At 45.3% G+C, this 18,612-nt stretch overlaps 1 protein-coding gene across 1 annotated transcript in view; it reads left to right on the top strand.

The window, feature by feature from the left end:
• Positions 1 to 17,825, top strand: part of SMG7 (SMG7 nonsense mediated mRNA decay factor) — a 56,239-nt gene extending 38,414 nt beyond the window's left edge. Inside the window, 14 exon segments of the mRNA XM_042786393.1 lie at positions 407 to 526; positions 1,563 to 1,995; positions 5,686 to 5,763; positions 5,765 to 5,831; positions 7,047 to 7,435; positions 8,212 to 8,577; positions 10,128 to 10,277; positions 12,422 to 12,502; positions 13,116 to 13,275; positions 14,568 to 14,738; positions 14,827 to 14,864; positions 14,866 to 14,916; positions 14,918 to 14,980; positions 15,491 to 17,825. Coding sequence (XP_042642327.1) covers positions 407 to 526; positions 1,563 to 1,995; positions 5,686 to 5,763; positions 5,765 to 5,831; positions 7,047 to 7,435; positions 8,212 to 8,577; positions 10,128 to 10,277; positions 12,422 to 12,502; positions 13,116 to 13,275; positions 14,568 to 14,738; positions 14,827 to 14,864; positions 14,866 to 14,916; positions 14,918 to 14,980; positions 15,491 to 15,604 — 2,281 coding nt within the window. The 3' untranslated portion in view covers positions 15,605 to 17,825.
• Positions 17,826 to 18,612: the final 787 nt, after the last annotated feature.

The following is an 18,612-nucleotide window of genomic DNA, read 5'->3' as shown; positions in this document are numbered from 1 at the left end:
TTCTGTTTTTTACTGTGTCCCTGTGCCTAACATTATGCACAAATGCTGACTAAATATTAGATTCAATCACTCACCTATTGTTTTTGTAACTTTGATTATCATTCAGATGAGCTTTCGTTTTTTTTTTTTTAAAAAAAACAAACAAAACAAAACAAACAAAAAAAAACAAAACAAACAAACAAAAACCAACCAACCAAACCACACCACTAAACATCTTTAATGTAGATGCATCATACCAGAAGAGAATTGCATCTGTAAATCAGGCATCTGTAATGGTCATGTTTTGAATAGGATCTGGTAAAATTTCACACTTAGAGTAATGCTGACCACTTGTATTTCAAAAGAAATACGATGTTGTAGAGGGTAACTGTGTAATTAATAGTTTTCCCTCCCATGGCAATACTAGGAACTTGGATTTTTCCAAAGGCCACCAGGCAATTACAGGAGATAAGGAAGGGCAACAACGTCGGATACGGCAACAGCGTCTGATCTTCACAGGCAAATGGATTGCTGATAACCAGCCGAGGTAACTGCCAGTAGCATCTGTGTGTTTCAGTTGCTGCTGTGAGCTTAGGTAATGCAGGTGCCAGAGTTGAGCTTTATTTTTCTCACTGTTTGACACGGCAATTAGATACGTGAATGGAAGATGCTGACAGTGCTGATAATGTGTCCTGAGGGTCAGCATGCCATTGCTTCATAGACTAATTAGGATAGCTGTCCTGTTTCACTGGGGTAGAGTTAATTTTCTTCCTAGTAGCTGGCACAGTGCTGTGTTTTGCATTCAGTGTGAGCATAATGTTGGTAATGCGTTGATGTTTTAGTTGTTGTGAAGTAATCCTAAATTACTTATTAGTTTCCCGTGCTCTGCCGGCGAGGGGGTGCAGAAGAAGCTGGGAGGGAGCGTGGCCAGCAGAGCTGACCCGAGCTAGCCAAGGGGCTGTTCCATACCATAGGACATCCTGCTCAGTATAGAAACTGGGGGGAGGTGGCCGGGAGGGGCCGATGGCTGCTCGGGCATCGGACAGTGGTGCTGAGCGATTGTGTTGTGCATCACTTGTCTTTCCTTGGGTATTATTGCTCTCTCTTTTGCTTGTATTCCTCTTCATTGCTATCGTTAACGCTGCTGCTGCTGTTATATTTAATTATGGTTTAGTTATTAAATTGTTCTTATCTCAACCCATGAGTGCTACCTTTTCCTCTCCTCCCCACCCAATTCTTCTCCCCATCCCACTGGGAGGAGTGAGCGAGTGGCTGCATCGTACTTAATTGCTGTCTGGGGTTAAACCATGACAACAGGGAATGCATTTGGAGTAAAGCATCATGTTTGAGTCCTTTCTAGTGGTACTGCAGCACAGCTAAGTGGAAACAGTATTTGAAGTGATAGCACGAGTGTTAGCGTGTGAGCTTACATCTTGCTAGAGAATGCCCTTAGCTGGGTTTGTTGCTGCTGGGGTGGAGGCGGTAGATATGTTGACTCTCTGCTTTTCTAATTTGGGGAAGTGGGTTGCCCTGTGAAAAACTGTTCCTACTTGCTTTTCAATTCCTTTCTATCTTTTTTTCAGGTTGATTCAGTGTGAAAATGAGGTAGGAAAGCTGTTGTTTTTGACAGAAATCCCGGAATTATTACTAGAGGACCCTAGTGAAGCCAAAGAGAGTCTCGCCTTGCAGGAAACATCTATTGCAGAGCCGCTATCTACAGATGGGAGCCCTGGACTCAAATCAGTTCTGTCCTCTGGCAGGAGCCTGAACAACTGTGACGCAGGAGAAAAACCAATGGTCACGTTCAAAGAGAACATCAAGCCACGGGAAATTAACAGAGAGCAAGGGCGAATCTATCCCCCTAAAGATGTAGGTAGGGAAAGACGGGACTATAGCAAAGGAATAGTAGCCAATAAGAATGATGGAAAGAAGGATAACAATAAAAGGAAGAATGAGACCAAGAAATGCGGCTTGGATAAGATGCAGGAAGCAGGAAAACAGAACGTGGCAGTTCAGGTAAGCCTTTAGCTCAAAGGGATACTGCGTCTTAGGTAGTAGGATGTTTGTGTCAGGGCTGTCACCGCTTGTAGAGAGGACCGTAGAGTCGAGGTCTCACTGTGGGCCCTGCAGGTACAGCTAATGCCTAAAAGAAATAGAAACACATCTGTCTCAAAGATAAGGCATTAGTGATCTTTGGGTCTCTGCCCTTTTCCTTGTTGCCGTCTCAGTTTGTTGGGGAGGAAAAGGTAGGGAGCAATGAAAGGTGATTTTTGCTACGCTAACTTAAACAGATTTGTGCCTGTTGTTCCACCAATATCCAGGTTACCAAGGCCAGGTCTTAGTCATGCTCTTGGTCTGTTGTGAAGGAGCTGGGTACTCTGTGGTTTGGGTTCCCTTGACTTGTGCACATTCAATAAATTAAACACATAACAAAAGCACCCAGTTGTTTATGTGGAATAAGGTCCTCCGTGCTATGCATGCAGTCTGGTGGCCCTCTGTGGAAGTAAGGAAAGCCACACTGCGCTTAAACGGTAATTCTTTGCTCAGGTGCTTGCTCAAAATTGCTGGTTTTCATATCAGCTGTTCTTTTTTTGGTCATATTTTTTGAGGCATGTTTTCTTCCCCTATTTTTGTGAGCATTATGTGCAAAAAAGCTCACCTTGTGATAGATAGTGAATTTACTGGTCTGACTTCCACTGAGTTGTAGTAAATAAGGGTGTAGAGTTTCAGAGTTGATCTGGTCTGTACTTGGATAGTTTGGCTGCATCTCAGACATTCCCTGATGGCGTCTTGAGGCGTTTAATGATAGTGATGGAGACTCTGTTGTTTCCGTAGAGAAACTGTGTGTCAGTTCTTCGCTGTTCTTGCAAGTGGAAATTATTCCTTAGTGCACTTCATCGCCCTTGCCTCTGTGTAAGCCTGTGACTGCTTCCCAGGACAGGTCTGCAGCATAACTGAAGTCTTCCTCTTTGCAACTGCTCTGAAGACCAGTGTAATTGAGGTCTTGTTTTCCCTAGACTAGACAAACCAGCTCTTTCAGTCTTTCTGGCTTGTGGTGTTAGGACCCTTGGATCATTCTTCTTGTTCTCCTCCTGATTATTTGCTGTTAAACATCACTGTTATGAAATGGAAGGTCTGAACTGGCAGTTGGTTTTGCAGGGGTCCTACCAAGGGGGGTAAAGGGCAGTAGCCTATGGAAACCATGTGGCAATCGTTCATGACTCACTGAACAAGAGTCTGATATCTGAAAAACAATTTAGGTAGGTGAGTTAGAATAGCAGGTTTCTTATTATTTGTTGAACATGTCTGGAATGTGGTTGCAGGCCTGAGCACAACTCGCAGTTTCAGTGTTCGTGCCCCTGTCTTGCAGAATAAGGACTTGAGGCTGATGAAACCCACCAGATCTTCTGAGAAGTATGTGTAGTTTATTGGATAGGGAAGATACTTTAATTCTAACCCAGCTGATTTATCAGAAATTTGCTTGCCTTAATCTTAAGAGATAACAAACGCAGGAAGAACTTATTTCAAACCCAGCTGTAGCAGAATCTGTTCCAGTGTGGCTGGTTACTCTTCATCTCTTGTTGAATAGAAATTAATTTTGATTTTAGTTCTATCAGCTGTATTCATTATGGCAACTATTAAAATGTAATGCCTTTTGTTTTACATAGTTTGGTGGACTGACTTACTCAGACCCACAGCTGACCGAGGAGAAACCTTTGTAGGTTTTGCTCTGACTGGTGGTCTGCTAGCACTCTGCTTTGGCCTTCCTTGATATTTCAGGCTTTTATTTTCTCATTGCCCTCCAAAGCCTAACTGCTGCAAATGCTGCAGCTCCTACTTAGCAAAAATGTTAAGTATGTTATATGAAAGTAATTTAGTCCTGTTCCACAGATGAGTGGAAAACTTCCACACTCAGACAGGATCATGGAAGTGTGGCATGGGTTGAATCTCTGCTCTTTAGGGAAAATAATGTTAGGTGCTGACGAGGGCTGCATGCAGACTTGCTCAAGGTGTAAGCGTACTCATAAGAGGCTACTGTGATGAAATGGTGCTTCTCTCAAGCACCGTGTAGGAACCCTCAGGAGCACTGGGAGAGTAAATATTTGGTAGTATTGACACTTTTGAGATGAGGTCATGTAGAAGCAGGGAAGCAACTGAAATTTGTCTGTCTTGATTAATCAATGTTAGTTATTTAGCTTTTAAGTGAACCATAAATCATGTGGGGGAGGTCTTTTGGAAGCCACTGTTGGAAACGTCTTATAGCAGCTTTGAGTATGATGGACCTAGAGGTCACGTTGTGAAATTCCACGTCAGGAAGAGTGGTTTTGAGTTCTCCAACATTGCCATAAAAGAATGCATAGCAGTTCAGTATGTGTTATAAAAATGTTTGGCTCATATTGTGCGGTCCATCTTTTCCCCACTATAAGTTGAATATCCAGAATGTGATGAAGGATGAAAGTGGGCAGTGAACAGATGTGGCATAAGCAGGGGCTGCATCATTAATGGTGCTTAGCATCAGCCAGAACCTTGAGGTGGAGTTCCCTCCAGACTTTTTCTAGCGGGAGATCAAAAATACACCCCAACACCCCAGTTTTACAATCTACTTTTTTAATTAAACACAAAAAATGAACTACAGTCCCATAATTTCTAAATGTGGAAATTCAGAATTATTTGAAAAAGAACCTAAGTGTTTAAATGCATCTACCCCTTTACCACTGTATTTTGGCAGAAAATTTTGCCTTTTAACTCCTTTCAACTCAGCAGCACTGAACGTTAAATAAACTCCACATGGTTTTGGTTTGTTTGGTTTGGATTTTTTTTAATTTGGTCCCTGATAAAACCCTTTCTTTCAATCACCTTTGAGGCTTGGCGTCAGGTCTGCTCCTGGGCCCTATCTGCATTGCCCGGGTTCCTTGCTTGCTGTCTTTTTCCTGCCTGCTCCATCTTGCATTCCAGGCAGTTCTGCCGAGCTGAACAGAAAGGGAAAATAGTCTTCCCCTCTGTCTTCCTCTCCAGGAAGACCCAGACCGCAGCAGACTCAGAATCAGGTAAACATTACATTACATTCTTCTCTCTGCCTTTAACTGGTGCAGCTCTTTTAACAGAACATACAGCAGTTACACAGTAAACTGAAAGAGGTTAAACACTTCTGCTATTTGACTTGTATGCTGTCAGTCAAAAGAATTTCACAGTATTCAGGAGTTTGTGCATATACATCAACGGATGGGTTAGGCTGAAAGAATTCCCTAAGAACAACATGGTAGTGTTTGGTTTTTAAGGTGCTGCACATAAGTAGCGTGAGTTAGGTTGAAGCAGTACCCTAGGAGAAACATAATAGCATCTGCACTTTTTGTTTTGTTTTTAAGGCACTGCAGGTGAGCAGCATGGTAAGTTCTTCGTATGGTCTGAGGATATTACTATGTCCGCTTCCCACTCTCTTGCTAGAGAAGGAGCCTGTTGCAGTCTTCTGGGCAGATATCCTTAGAGTGCTTTTGTGAGGCAAGGAGTGCCTGAGGACAGGCAGGATAACCTGCCTGGGGTCAGTGAGGAGGGAACTGGGTTCCTATGTTCCAAATCTCTCCCAGTTACTTAGGGGAAGGAAAATAATCTCTCAGACAATCTGGGAGTTCATTTTTTGGCTTGAGACATGATGTGGGTAATTACAGGAAAAGTTGTCTAATTTCTTCTTTCTTTCTTTTGCATTAGGTGAAATCCCAGACAGAGATGAGGAAGACTCCAGTGTCTGAAGCCAGGAAAACACCAGTAACTCAGACTCCAAGTCAGGGCCAGCAGTTCTCAGTTCATCCCCATTCATCATCCAGGAGCCTTCCCTCCCCTTCCTAGCCGGCCAGGTAATTTGCGTCGTTCTTTTGAAGTGTGATTTATTGTTGACTGCAAAGTAAATCCTGTAATAGTGGTTGTTGCAGCCTCTGAAGGTACAAGCTGTTTTAATGAACATGCATTCTCACGTTAAGAATCTTACAAGGTAGTAAAGGGACATAGCAGAACTGAAAGAAGGTAGAATTCCTTATGCTTTGGAATCAAGGTCTGTCATGAAATCTGCCACCTTCCTTCTTGGTTAGTGCGTGTGAGATCAAGGGACTTCACAGCAGGCTGTTTCTGTATTTATTTAGTCAAAACATGACAAAGTCTTCTGCTAATTCAGGAGGAAGCATTCTCTGTGCACAGGACTCCATTACAAAAGATCAATCGCACCGCTTTCTTCTTTAAAGCTCAGTTTCTTTTGTAGTGGTGCTCATGTTTCAAGCTGTAATTTGTATGGTGTTATTTGCTGCTGTTGTCGCATTGCGTGTTCCCATTTTGTTGTGGACTGTTCCTGTCATACCTTGCTGTCCACGTTTGCTCACTAAATAGCTGGAAGCTGTGTCTTCCCTGCAGCTGTTACATGTAGTTGCTCAATATAAGACAGAGGGACATCTTCCCTGTTCCAAAGCCAGCTTAAAATGTGGCCTGTGAGAGACAGAATTAAAGCTTGTCTTCCAAACCTGGCTTTTCAGTGTGAACTGCAGGAAAGAAATCGATCTTGCGGATATGAGGGTTTGTTTGCTTACTATCCATATCTATCTGAATTAATTCAGAGACCGATGATCTTCTTGGAGGAGACAGTAGATGTAACGATTGCTTCTGTCCGTTGCTCCAGAAGTTTAGTCCCTGAAGATGTATGTGTTTGAGGTAGAGGGAATTTTGAGGGTAGAGCATTGCAAAACCCCAGAATGGTGAAGGATGAAGGTAGTGGGGGAAAAAAAAAAGCAGGGAGATTGTGTGTGGGAGGGAGGTGTGTGACTGCCCTAGCTGACTGTTATCACTGCCTGGAGTATTGCAAGAAAACTCAAGAACAAACTCTGATCCCCGTGTGATCGCAACCATGTACGTGCGAAGGTGAGAAAGGACACTGTAGTGCATGTGTGAAAACTGGTGTTTCCTGTCCTCGTGGTCTAAATGAGCAAAATAGGAAGGAAAAAAAAAAAAAACCACTAAATGTTTTCTAGAGGGAGCTGTCAGGCTCTGCCAAACTGAGATTAAAGGTGCATTTTTGTCTTTTCCAGGATTTCCACCTCCAACCTACGTTGTCCCCCCTCCTGTGGCTTTCTCCATGAGCACGGGGTACACCTTCCCAGGTGGTGTTTCTGTCCCAGGAACCTTTCTCCAGCCCACAGCTCACTCTCCTGCAGGAAACCAGGTGCAAGGTGGGAAACAGTCCCACATTCCTTACAGCCAGCAACGGCCCTCTGGACCAGGGCCAATGACCCAGGGACCTCAGCAAACACCACCTCCTTCCCAGCAACCCCTCTCATCTTTACCAGCTCAGGCAACAGCACAGTCCGCAAGCCAGTTACAAGTCCAAGCTCTGGCCCAGCAGCAGCAGCAGCAGTCCCCCACGAAAGCTGTGCAGGGCCTGGGGAAGAGCCCACCACACCACTCCGGATTCCAGCAGGTAAATTTGATTTAATGGGATGTGCTAAGCTTCAGTTTAAAAATAAATGGCAACATTTGAGCCTTAGGTTCCTGGATTACCTTTTCAAAACTGTCATTAAAGACCTTTAAACACTGTTAAAGTAGACCTTTAGTGTGGAATTTTGATCTGTGAACTTCTGGGCAAATTTGGAAAAGAGCTGAAGTTCAGTGGGTGTGAATATACGGTTCTGTAACTGAGGGGAAGGTGTTCTACTGGAGTGGGAGGGTGGTCACCTGTTTTCAGTGTGATCCTGTTTCTAGACAAGTTATGAAGGTGATAGTTCTGATCAGGTGTTTGTCTTAGGCCTTTTTAGTTTTCTTACGTGAGTAATGAGGACTGAGCCTGAACCTTTACCCGCACTCTCCTTTTGGCTGACTGAGTTGCAGTGTCAGTTCCCTCACGGCTCTCAGCTTTATGCTCAGGTCGTGTTGGAGAAGATCTCCCTTTTGGCATGTCTTGACTGGATGGTGACACCCTCCTGGTGTTCTGGGCAGCAAAATGCTGGCCCAGTCAGTGCCTTAGTAAAGGTGTTCGTAAGGTCCTGGATTAGAGAAAGGATTGTACTTGGTGGTTGGACTAAAGCTTGACCAGGGAGTGTTAAATGCCTGTCGAGACTTGGTGAATGCCACAGCAAATCAGAATGTTTGTGGAATGCCTGTCACAAGTGAGCCAGACTGACAGTTTGAATGGAGTTAGGCCTTCAGTTAGCATTAACTGTTCCTACCTGCTGCTGAAGTCGTGTGTCTCTGCCTCAGTATCCGCAGACAGACTCGTCAAAGCAGCTCTGGAACCCGCCTCAAGTCCAAGGCTCGCTGGGGAAGATCATGCCCGTGAAGCAGTCCTATTACCTGCAGGCCCAGGACCCTCTAAAATTATTTGAACAGTCATTACAGCCTCCCGTGATGCAACAGCAACCTCTGGAGAAAAAAATGAAGCCTTTCCCAATGGAGCCATATAACCAGAACCCCTCAGAAGTCAAGGTGCCAGAATATTACTGGGACTCTTCCTATGGCATGGCTGACAACAGGGTGGTGGCACAGCAGTCTAACATGGACCGCAGGGGAAAACGGCAAGGAGTCTTCCGCCCAGAGCAGGATGCTGTCTCCAGGATGACCTTTGAGGTAAAGATCCATGCTACAGGTGGTGAAAACTGATGAAGCACTGATATTCCTGACTGCTCGAGGAGTTTCCCTGTTTCAGGAACACCCTGTAGCCCCAAGCAGGTCAATGTGAGCTTATTTAGTAGGGAGCTGGGTATCAGCAAATGGGATTCCAGCAAACAGTGATGAAATCTCCGTTTGAATTGACTGTGTGTGGGATCCAGCTCTTGAAGGTTTGCTTTCAAGTAGGTGTAAGTCTTGTTCAGTGTAGATGTGCCATTGATCTCTGCACTGTGTCTGTCAGGTCGAGAAACATGGCAGGTGATGATTTGGGGGAAAATGCTTGTATGGCAACTGATGGAAACCGTAAAAGCCATCCAAATAGTTGCAGTTGAATTATTACCCTTTAGATGAACTCCTAACACCCATATAGTATCTTGAGTGTGGTGAATGACTGAGGCTGCAATAGTCAGATTGAGGCTGGAAATCAAGGATGGTAGGAGCAGTCTTGTCTTAGAATTTTTTGTTTGTTTTTCCTGCAAATCCCACCACGCAGCGAGGAAGCTGAACGACTTCCTTAGCTCTTGGTTGCACTAATGGAATATTTTGCTTCTGTTCATGCAGTTGTACTTCATGTTGCTGTTTATAAAACCTTCAGTCTTTGTTATTAACGGTCCTGGAGTTGTCTGTGAGTGCTTTTGGTGATGTTTATAAGTAAACTTAAACAGAGGCTTCTTTAAACCTTCAGTCAGTTGTGCCTCTGTAAATGCACTCAGGATTTTCAGGAGGTCAGCTGAGGTCACTTGGCTTGTCCTTCAGAGGGAAGCGCCAAACAATATGCAGGAGTCTGCCTCTACCCTGATGGCACATTGTGGTTTTTAGATGGAGACGGGGTCAAAGCCTTGTTCTCATCCCTAAAAGGGAAACCTTGCCTCGGTGCAAGCACAGTGCAGTATGGCCAGAAACTGTGCCTGTGAAGCTTGTGTTTTAAGCATCCCTCACAACAGTAAAAATGTCAGGTTTGACCAGCACTTTGCAGGATTTTTTTTTTTTGGCCCGGTGGTCCAGTCATCTGTATGTTGGAGTAGCAGCCAGGAGCAGCAGAAATAAGTCTTGTGGGTTTTAAACTCCACCAACAGAAGAGGGAAGAAGATGCAAAAGTAATTTTACTTGAAACCTAAATTACTCACAGGGCAGCTGTAGAGTAAATCGTAAGATGTTTGTGTCCTTTGTCCTTGAATGTGAAAACAGGTTCAGTATTTGGCGTGGATGCAATGGGAGGCACGTGCTGCACTAGTTAAAGCTAGCTGCCCATCACTTTGATGGGGCAGTGCTCCTCCCAGTATGCGTTAGGCCAAGTGGCTGGTTACGTTTTCTGCGCAGAGTTTTCCTTCTGTGTACCTCGACACACTTCTGCTGCACCACGTCCTCACCTCGCGCTTCTGCATGCCGCCTTCTGCCTTTCTCTTGCTATTTACTCTCGTCCTGCTGTGGCTTAGCCTCGCCTCGCTGTCTCTTGCTGTTCCCCTTTCTGCCTTCTGTTGTCTCACTGTGCTCATTTCTGTCACTAGGACCCCAAGAGCTCCCCTCTGCTTCCTCCGGACCTGTTAAAGAGTCTGGCTGCCTTGGAGGAGGAGGAAGAGCTGATTTTCTCTAATCCTCCTGATCTTTACCCAGCTCTGCTGGGGCCTCTCGCCTCTCTTCCTGGACGAAGCCTCTTTGTATGTATTTGATGTAATACTGCTGCTTCTCACTCTTAACTGGCATCTCTTTCTTCTGTGAAATTATAAGAAATGTGAAATTCCTTTCTCTCCCCCATCCCTCCTGTCCACTTCCCTGCCTCACCCTTGAGCTCGTCTTCACGCGAGAGCTCAGACCAGCTGAAGGCCCTCGGTATAGCTCTTGGGCCGAGTCTAGGCCTGCCCGTTTGTTCAAAATCAGAACAACAGTGAGGCTTTTTGTGAGTAGAGTCCACAGGAGAGATGTCGATGCATCTTTTAATGCACTCACTCTTCTGCAGTTGTATGGGCTTAGTAATAAGGGCAAGGGGGAGCACAGATTCAGCTGTGGAAATTCATCAGAACGAGTGTGGCTTATTATAATCTGCATGTAAAAATTCTGTAAAGGCAGGGAGAAGCTGCCCCACTAAATGCAGAAGAGATTGGAAAAGAGCAAGATGGCTTTGGAAGACAATTGCAAAGCAACTGGCTAAATAATCAGTAACTCCTATAGAACTACAGTCATTTTTGACAGACTGAGATACTTTTTTTTTTCCTGCATTTATGTATTAAATCCTTCCTAGTTCACTAGCTGGAGGGTCTTAAAGCCAATGAATTTATAAATTGCCTCTGAAAATGCAGTGTGCCTTTCTAGTATGGCTATGGGCATGTTCATTAAATACTACTATTTCAAATTAGTAACAGTAACAAAGAGGAGTTATTTGTGACTCTACTCGAAATCTCTGATTAAGACTATTCCCCAATTATTCTACATGCCATCCCAAGGAGCCAGTAGCACAACAGACACCCATTTCTGTCTCATTAGATACCTCTGCTAAGAAACTAATAGCTGCTTCTTCAGCAGCTTCCTTTGAAGCTCCTACTGTTGCTGTCTGCTGGCAAATGGAAGGAAGTTCTTCTCTGTGCAAGCTGTGTGGATATGCAGAGTGTGACTTGTCTGCCTTTTAAAATGTGCTTTCAAAGTAATGAGCTGTCACTGAAAATCTAACAAGCTAGGAGCTGCTTGCCAAGAAAATTAGGCTAGTTGTTTTAGGTTTACAGGGTAAAAGCAAAGATAATCCAGATATTGACACCGTGTTGAAGAGAAGAGAATTCTAGTTCAGGTTTTTGTTGTTTGAACAATACATTTTAAAATATTTGACGTTCTGAGCTGGTATGAGTGTAAGAGGACTTTTATTTGGAACAAGACTAGAGCTTTCATTTTGGATCACACAGATTTACTTAAGGCTTCACTAATTCTATGGCTTGGTGATCCCGATCTTAAATTTGGTGGTGTTCATTGTCCACCAGCTGAGCTTTATAATTTTTCTTTGGTTTCTGTACTGCTGATAACTGATCCAATTTCTTCCCTAAATAGGCTTGTTTCAGAAACACTACTTTTTCACTGCTTAATCATACTGAACTGAAGAGAAAGCTGAGAAATACTATGCTGGAAATGAGAGGGGGGTGGCGTAGATGATGGACAAGGTCATGGTCCATAATATCTTAACGTGGAACCCCAGGGGAGTTTTGGAACCTTTGTTTTAAACACTGGGGCGTGGATTTTTTTTTTCTTCCTCTACAAGCATTTATAATGAAAATGAGAGCAGTGCTAAATGAGACTTGGACTGTTTAACCCAATTTAAAAAATCACAGCGCTTGGCTGTTCTTGCTGTCTAAGAATGTCTGTACAGCAGGGATGCTCTCAAAACTGAAAAAGATTCTGTCAGTAACAACATACAAGAGTCTAAGCGTGTTTGGGGGAGTCCTCTGATCACTGGGAAGGATCCTGTCTCGTTTGTACAAGGTTTTACACAACCATAGGGCTTTTTGGCAGGAACCTCCCCTCCAGATGTATTGGACAGAGTATTAACGCAATTTGAAAAGCTGTTCTGGCAGTGGGATTAGCCTGAGACTCTCAGCGGTTGTGATTGTTGATTTTTAGATATTAATTACAGTTAGTAGGAAAACCACTGATTTTCTGCATTTGTTAGTTTGTTTCCCCTGTCCTCCAAGGTGCTGGAGCTAAACTATAAAAGAGGCTTCAAATGTGACCAAAGCCACCTTGGTGGTTTCCGATAGCGTACTTTCCTCCTGCTCACTACACAGAACACTAACTGTTCTTTTTCCCTTTTCGGTTTCTGAAGAAGTCCCTGCTGGAAAAACCATCAGAATTGATGTCTCAGTCATCATCTTTCCTGTCCCTCAGTGGCTTTTCTCTTAATCAGGTGAGTGAGGACCAGAGTCTGCAGCCCTTTGCCGTTTGAGCTTGCCCTTAAACTAGGTAACATGGCAGAAATACAGGGATACCCTTTAGTTCAAACAAATGGAAAACCTGAAAGAAATCCATCTGGGTGCCTAATTTCAGTCTGTATCAGCAAGGATTATTTTTGCTTTTATCAGTTGCTTTCCCAAATTCATCCTAGCTATTGTTCTGCAGATGCACTGCTGATTCTTGCTGAGTTCATGAGCCCCTGGCTCTTAGTAGAATCGTGGAGTTGACCGAAAAAGTGCATCTCAAAAGTGTTGTGGTGTGTAGGTTTTTATTTCCTGAGCAAGAGATTACCCATTTTCTTCCAGAGAGTTGAGCAGGGTTTAGTTTTTGAGAGTGCTGGGAATTGTAAGATTTTTGTGAAGGCTTTGTAGTCCATCCAAGAGAAATCTGTCCAGATTCAGAATGTGATGGACTTCAGATTAAATAAAATGGTCATAGAGGAGAGGGGACTGGGGAGTGAAAAAGGAGTTAGGAAAATATTTCAATCTGTAACTGTTTCCTTTGTACAGTCTCAGTGTTTGAGATAAATCCAATACCTAAACTCTTACATTTATTTTTTTTTGCAGGAAAGATATCCAAATAACAGCATGTTCAATGAGGTATATGGGAAAAACATGAATACCAGCACAAAAGCAGAAGTCACCCCTTCAGTTGCTCATCAGGAGACTTCACTATACTCTCTCTTTGAAGGGACTCCGTGGTCTCCATCCCTTCCAGCCAGCTCAGGTAATCCTAGTATGGTTTGTCTTTAAGAGATAAAGTGCTTTAAGAGGATTTGAGTTAATTCTGAACCTACTGCAAGTTAAATGTGATTGGAAATTAAAAAAAAAAAAAAAAAAAAAACCACAACAAACAAAAAAAAAAACCCTGCTTGACAAGATGTCTGAAGGTTTCTGTTTGTTTTTCTTTATATAACATCAGAAATATGAGGGGAAATCTGTAATAATTAATATAGTGTAAGAACCTGGATTTTAGTTGAAGTAGTTGAGCAGGATAAATGTTGTAGGTGGTGTTAAATCCTGACATCTCTTCAATTTAGATTCCTGATTTGGGAGTAGGGATGTAGAGATTTGAAAGAGAAAGAAACTATATGACTGAAGAATGTGGAGGAAAATATGACAGTGTGGTTTTCTTAGTTGGTTTGTTTTTTACTGTTGAGCAGCCTACGAAGCAAACCAGCTTTTTCCTTAGTAATTATCCTGAAGGTATAAAATCCTGACGTAATAGTTATGTTTTTTTCTCACTAAAATCCAGAAGAGTGTGAGGGGAGAAATTAGTTGAATCTAAGAAATTAGTAGATTTTAAGTAACATCTGCACTGGATGAGCTTTTTGGTTGCACTGAGACTTTTGCAGCCAACCAGGAATAACTGTTGCGGGGGAGACGGAAGGAGTTGCAAAGTGCTTTTATTCTAGCAGGCTTTATGGCAAGTCTCCTGCCACTGTGCTGTGTTCTCTTCAGGCTTTGCTTGCTCCTGCCTGCAGGTAGGCTTTTCCATGCTCGCCTTCCCCTTTTGCTCAAGTGTTAGGTTCTGGTCTGATTTGCTTTAAGACTCCTAGAAGTGTAAACATTCACAAACCTGGGAGTTCAAGCTGTAAGTTTGCAAACTCCTCAGAGTCTAATGGCATGTTTTAATTGGTTCATCAAGCTCAGAGACAGTTTTGTTGTTTTTTTTGTTTTTTTGTTTTGTTTTTTTTTTTTTTTAGTTTGAGTAGTTCTTTGAGAAACATGGGGAAAGCTTGCTTTGGCTAGCCAGCCTTCTTGAGGGCTCCCAGGTTTTTGGGGTTTCTGGTAAGCACACGTATGCATTAAACACAGTCATTCTGTTCTTATATACGCGCAGAACTTCTCGCTCAGGAACTTAGGAATTTGGATTACACTCATGTAATGAAGGGGATAAAAACTGACGGTCAGCATTGGAGAAAACTGGGTGATGGCAGAATTTGCAGGCAGAAATTCAAAACTGGGATCCTCCTGCTGTTTCTATTGACCTTTTTCCTCTTACCTTGTAATCGCTAGATCATTCGACACCAGCCAGCCAGTCTCCTCACTCCTCCAACCCCAGCAGCTTGCCAAGCTCCCCTCCAACCCACAACCACAATTCTGTTCCCTTCTCCAACTTCGGACCTATTGGGACTCCAGACAACAGAGACAGGAGAGTCGCAGACCGCTGGAAAACAGATAAGCCGGGCAAGTGCTGGGTTCCAGGCTTGGGTGAGGCCAGCCGATGGTGTTGGTTTTGCTACGTTCCTCTGAACTTGTCTTTCTCCCGTTTTAGCGATGGGAGGGTTTGGTCTGGACTATCTCCCAGCAATCATCGTCGTCTTCGGAGAGCAGCTGGCACCAGTCCAGCGCTCCCAGTGGCACCCTGGGCAGCCCAAGGCCCTCCCGCTGTGGAGGACTCCTCAGCTGTCCTTATGGAGAGCCTGAAGGTACGTCTGACTGAAACTGTGCTCAGGAGCAGGTGCTTGACTATGGGGCCAGAAGGTGTGGTGATGGGCGTTAGCCTATTGCAAACGTTCGGTGTCAGAAACCGAAGGTTTTTCCTGCAGATTCACTTACGCAGGCAATGTGGGAGGTGTGACCAGCGCCGGAAGACGTTGCAGTTTTCCAGTTCTTGCCGCCGCCCCGCAGTATTTTGCGGAGCAAGACGGGGCTGGCAGAACTGGAAGAAATGATAACGTTTGATATGACGAGTCTAAAACTAGTAATTGTTAATGTGGGATGGATTTTTATGGTAATGAGGATTCTGGAGGAGGATAAGCTTCTTCCAGGGAGCCTCCCTTTAGAAGGCCTTCTTTGAAGTCTGGATAACTTTCATGCTGAGTCGGGTAGGAGTGATAAAGAGGGAGGATATAGCAAACTGTCTCCGCCTTCTCATCTGTAAGAGGGGGGCTGCTGCCTAACGCCAGTCGGTGCTAGTGTTGGCTGTTTGTTTTTAGTCCATCTGGTCCAGTTCCATGATGCACCCTGGACCCTCAGCCCTGGAGCAGCTGTTAATGCAGCAGAAGCAGAAGCAGCAACGCGGACAAGGCACCATGAACCCGCCGCATTGAGACAGAGGTGGCAACCCTTGCAAACGAAGGCTCCATAAACCATGGCATGTTGGGTTTGCAGGACTGGCCCACACAGTCCTGTGCAGGTGGCAGCCCTCTCTTCTGTTCCTTGCTGTCAGGAGGGCGTAAGTGCTCCACCGACCCACTGAGTGTGCACAAAACGTCTGCTGCAGTGCGAGAAAACAACATCAGGAACTCTCCCATCCCTGGGCCCTCTGGAGGGGAGAGAGGAACTGCTGTTTGTCTCACTCAGTAACCCGGATATCACCGCCTCTCACCTTCTCCATCGTGCATGTCCCCAGCCACATGGGAAGTAAAAGCTGAGAATGAAGGGCAGATGGGAGAAGCCAATGAGAACTTCTCAATCCTTTTCCTCTCTTTGGGGAGATAAAATAGGAATCCATTAATGATTGCTTTTGCTGACTGAGAATGTAGTTGAAATTACTCCTAAACATCTTTATAACTATCTCAGTAGTAAGACCACACTGAATTCTTCCGTACACAGACGTGCTTCGTAGTCAGTGTGTAGCAATGAAAGCCCCAGTCGCTGCTCCGGTCAGAGGTGGTTGGTGGCAAGGTGGGGCTCTGTCTCCTGGGCTAGCGAAGGAGTTTCAGGAAGGAGAGAGTCTGGCACTTGACACCGCTTCACCTTTCACCCAAGGGCTTCGGCCAGCCCACGGGTGGGATAGAGACTCCAGCATGAAATGCCCTCCTCTCAGTAGGTGTTTGAGCTATAATCGGTGACGTGGGGCATTGCAGCACTGCTGGACGAGCAAGCTAACTGCTATGGGGTTTTAAATTAATGTTTGATTCCTGTACGTTTTACTGTAGCATAGTGGCTAGCCCCACAAAAGGGCAGGCTAGCCTGTGCATTCACAGCCTGAACTCATTTTAATAGCTAGGTAGAAAGCTTTCAGTGGTTTTTGGTTTTTGTTTTTTGTTTTTTTTTTCTTTCTCTTTCCATCCTCCCATCTTCGCTGGACGCTAGTAATTTCATTACCAACGTGCGACATCTCGTAGAAAATAATCAGGGGTCCAGCAGGGCTGGGTAAAGCCGACAGTCAGCCTGGACAAGGCGGAGTGTACGCACGGCCTGCGGGCACACGTCAGCTCTGCAGAAACCCATGTGTGTCCCCCCCACCCTCAGCTGCAGCCCCAAACTTTCAGTTCCAGAATGAAATTCAAAGCACCTGTGGACACACGTGTGTAACGCACACGTAAGGAAGCATAATGCTGTTCATAGATGAAAAGGTGCAGAAGGGAAAAGGGAAATGTTTTATTTGCTATTTATTAGGGGGAAGGAAGACTGGAAGCTTCGTTCAAGAGGAGGACAGCATTTTTAGGTTTCCCAGGGAAGTTACGGAAACAGTCTCAATGTCCATTTGCTGTGTTTAGCAGTAGGGGGTTTGCGTGATGATTCAGGATCTCTGAGCTGGCAGTCAGCTGCAGAGCGAAAGCACATGCAGGAGCCGAAGTGACACTGGAGTCCGGGCAGCCCCAAAGAACGCAAAAAGGGAAGACGGAGGAGACACGATACCCCACCCCCCAACTCCCCGGGGGTACGAGCGGCTCCCCCACGATCTCCGCCTCCGCAACATCACTGTTCTTTGTTGCATTTTTCAAGCCGTATTTCCTTTAAAAAGTCCCCAAAGTGACGTTGTCACCCCGTGGTAACGCGAACCAAACCCCCCCCGTGCTCCCCGCCAGCCCCTCCCGGTTTGCGTATGGAGCTGCGCCCCCGGGCAGCTGCGACATTCCGCCCTTCGAACCGTCACTGGCTCCTGCACCCCAGAATCGAGCTAACCAGGTTCGCCCTCTCGCTCCCGGCAGTGCCAGGGCCCCAGCCGCGCCGCTCCACGCCTGCGGGAGCGTCCGGCCTGGGGAACGCGCCCGGCCCTCGGCTGGGACTCCCCTCCCGCCCTCCGACGCCGGGGGGGAGCGAGGGAAGGGGCCCCCCACAGAAACTGGTTTGTGTCGTAAGCTTTTTTTGTGTTTTCTGTCTGTCATGTGCAAGAACTGCAGCTGCTGACATCAGCTTTGCCTTTAATTAAACCATGTTCTCTCCATCCACGTCTGTGCGCAGCATTTATCTCCTGTGTAGCTGCAGGCTTTTTAAAAGGCGTTATTTTTCTGGAGAATTCAGAAAAAGGTTTGGAGTTGATTTTTTTTTTTTTTTTTTGTTGTCTTTTGAAAGAGAACTAAATAAATCGCAGAGATTCTGGCTTGGGCTCAGTGCAGATAATTGGGTCGTGGTTTTGTGCTGCCAGCGTGCAATGCATTTTATGTACCGAACCAAAAATCTGGGATGGGAGTCATCTTCAGTCGCAGACTGAACCCCGGGGCAGGGGGAGTTGGAGGACACAGATCCTTCTGCTGCTGACCTGCCTGCGGATGGAGGTGCGGGCTGTTTGCAGCCAGTTTTTAATCAGCATGCTTCCAAACTACGGAGATGTTCCGGTTTTGAGTGTTCGTTGTATCCAGGCAACTCTTTGGGATAAGCTCCTTTAAAGATAAATGTGATATTTTGGTCATGGGGACAGTGGGCTTGTCCAGAACTTGCGTGCCAGGATCTGAAAGTGGGGAAACCGCTGCCCTTGGCGCCTTCGAAGGGAAGTGCTGCCAAGGCCCGGGGTGGCCGGCCGTGCCTGCAGCTTGCAGGGTTGGAGGGCAGGGCAGGGTAGATAATTTTAAAATGCCAGAAAGACTGGCTGTCAGCAGCTGGGGCAGGGGAAAGACTGGGAAAGTCGTGCTGGGGAGGCACAAACTGCTTGGATAAGGGAGTTTTGTTGGCTTTTCTAAAGGGGGGCAACTTCGCTGCTCTATGACCTGCTGGGATTCCAGGCAGTGTCTTTCAAAGTTACCGTCTCTTGCGACTGCTGAGAAAAAGCTTTGAGAGACAGCTCCCAAAGGTGAAAAAAAAAAAAAAAAAAAAAGTGTTTACTTTTATTGGTGCGGGGCTGGGGGGGGTTAAAGTCCCTGAGGTTTTGAAGTGGGTTGTCAGTCGGAGC

This window comes from Tyto alba, unplaced genomic scaffold (assembly GCF_018691265.1).
Source record: "Tyto alba isolate M040663 unplaced genomic scaffold, T.alba_DEE_v4.0 Super-Scaffold_1000006, whole genome shotgun sequence".
Taxonomy (NCBI): Eukaryota; Metazoa; Chordata; class Aves; order Strigiformes; family Tytonidae; genus Tyto; species Tyto alba.
Note: the sequence above shows the minus strand (reverse complement) of the source record. Positions and strands in the feature narration are given on the sequence as shown.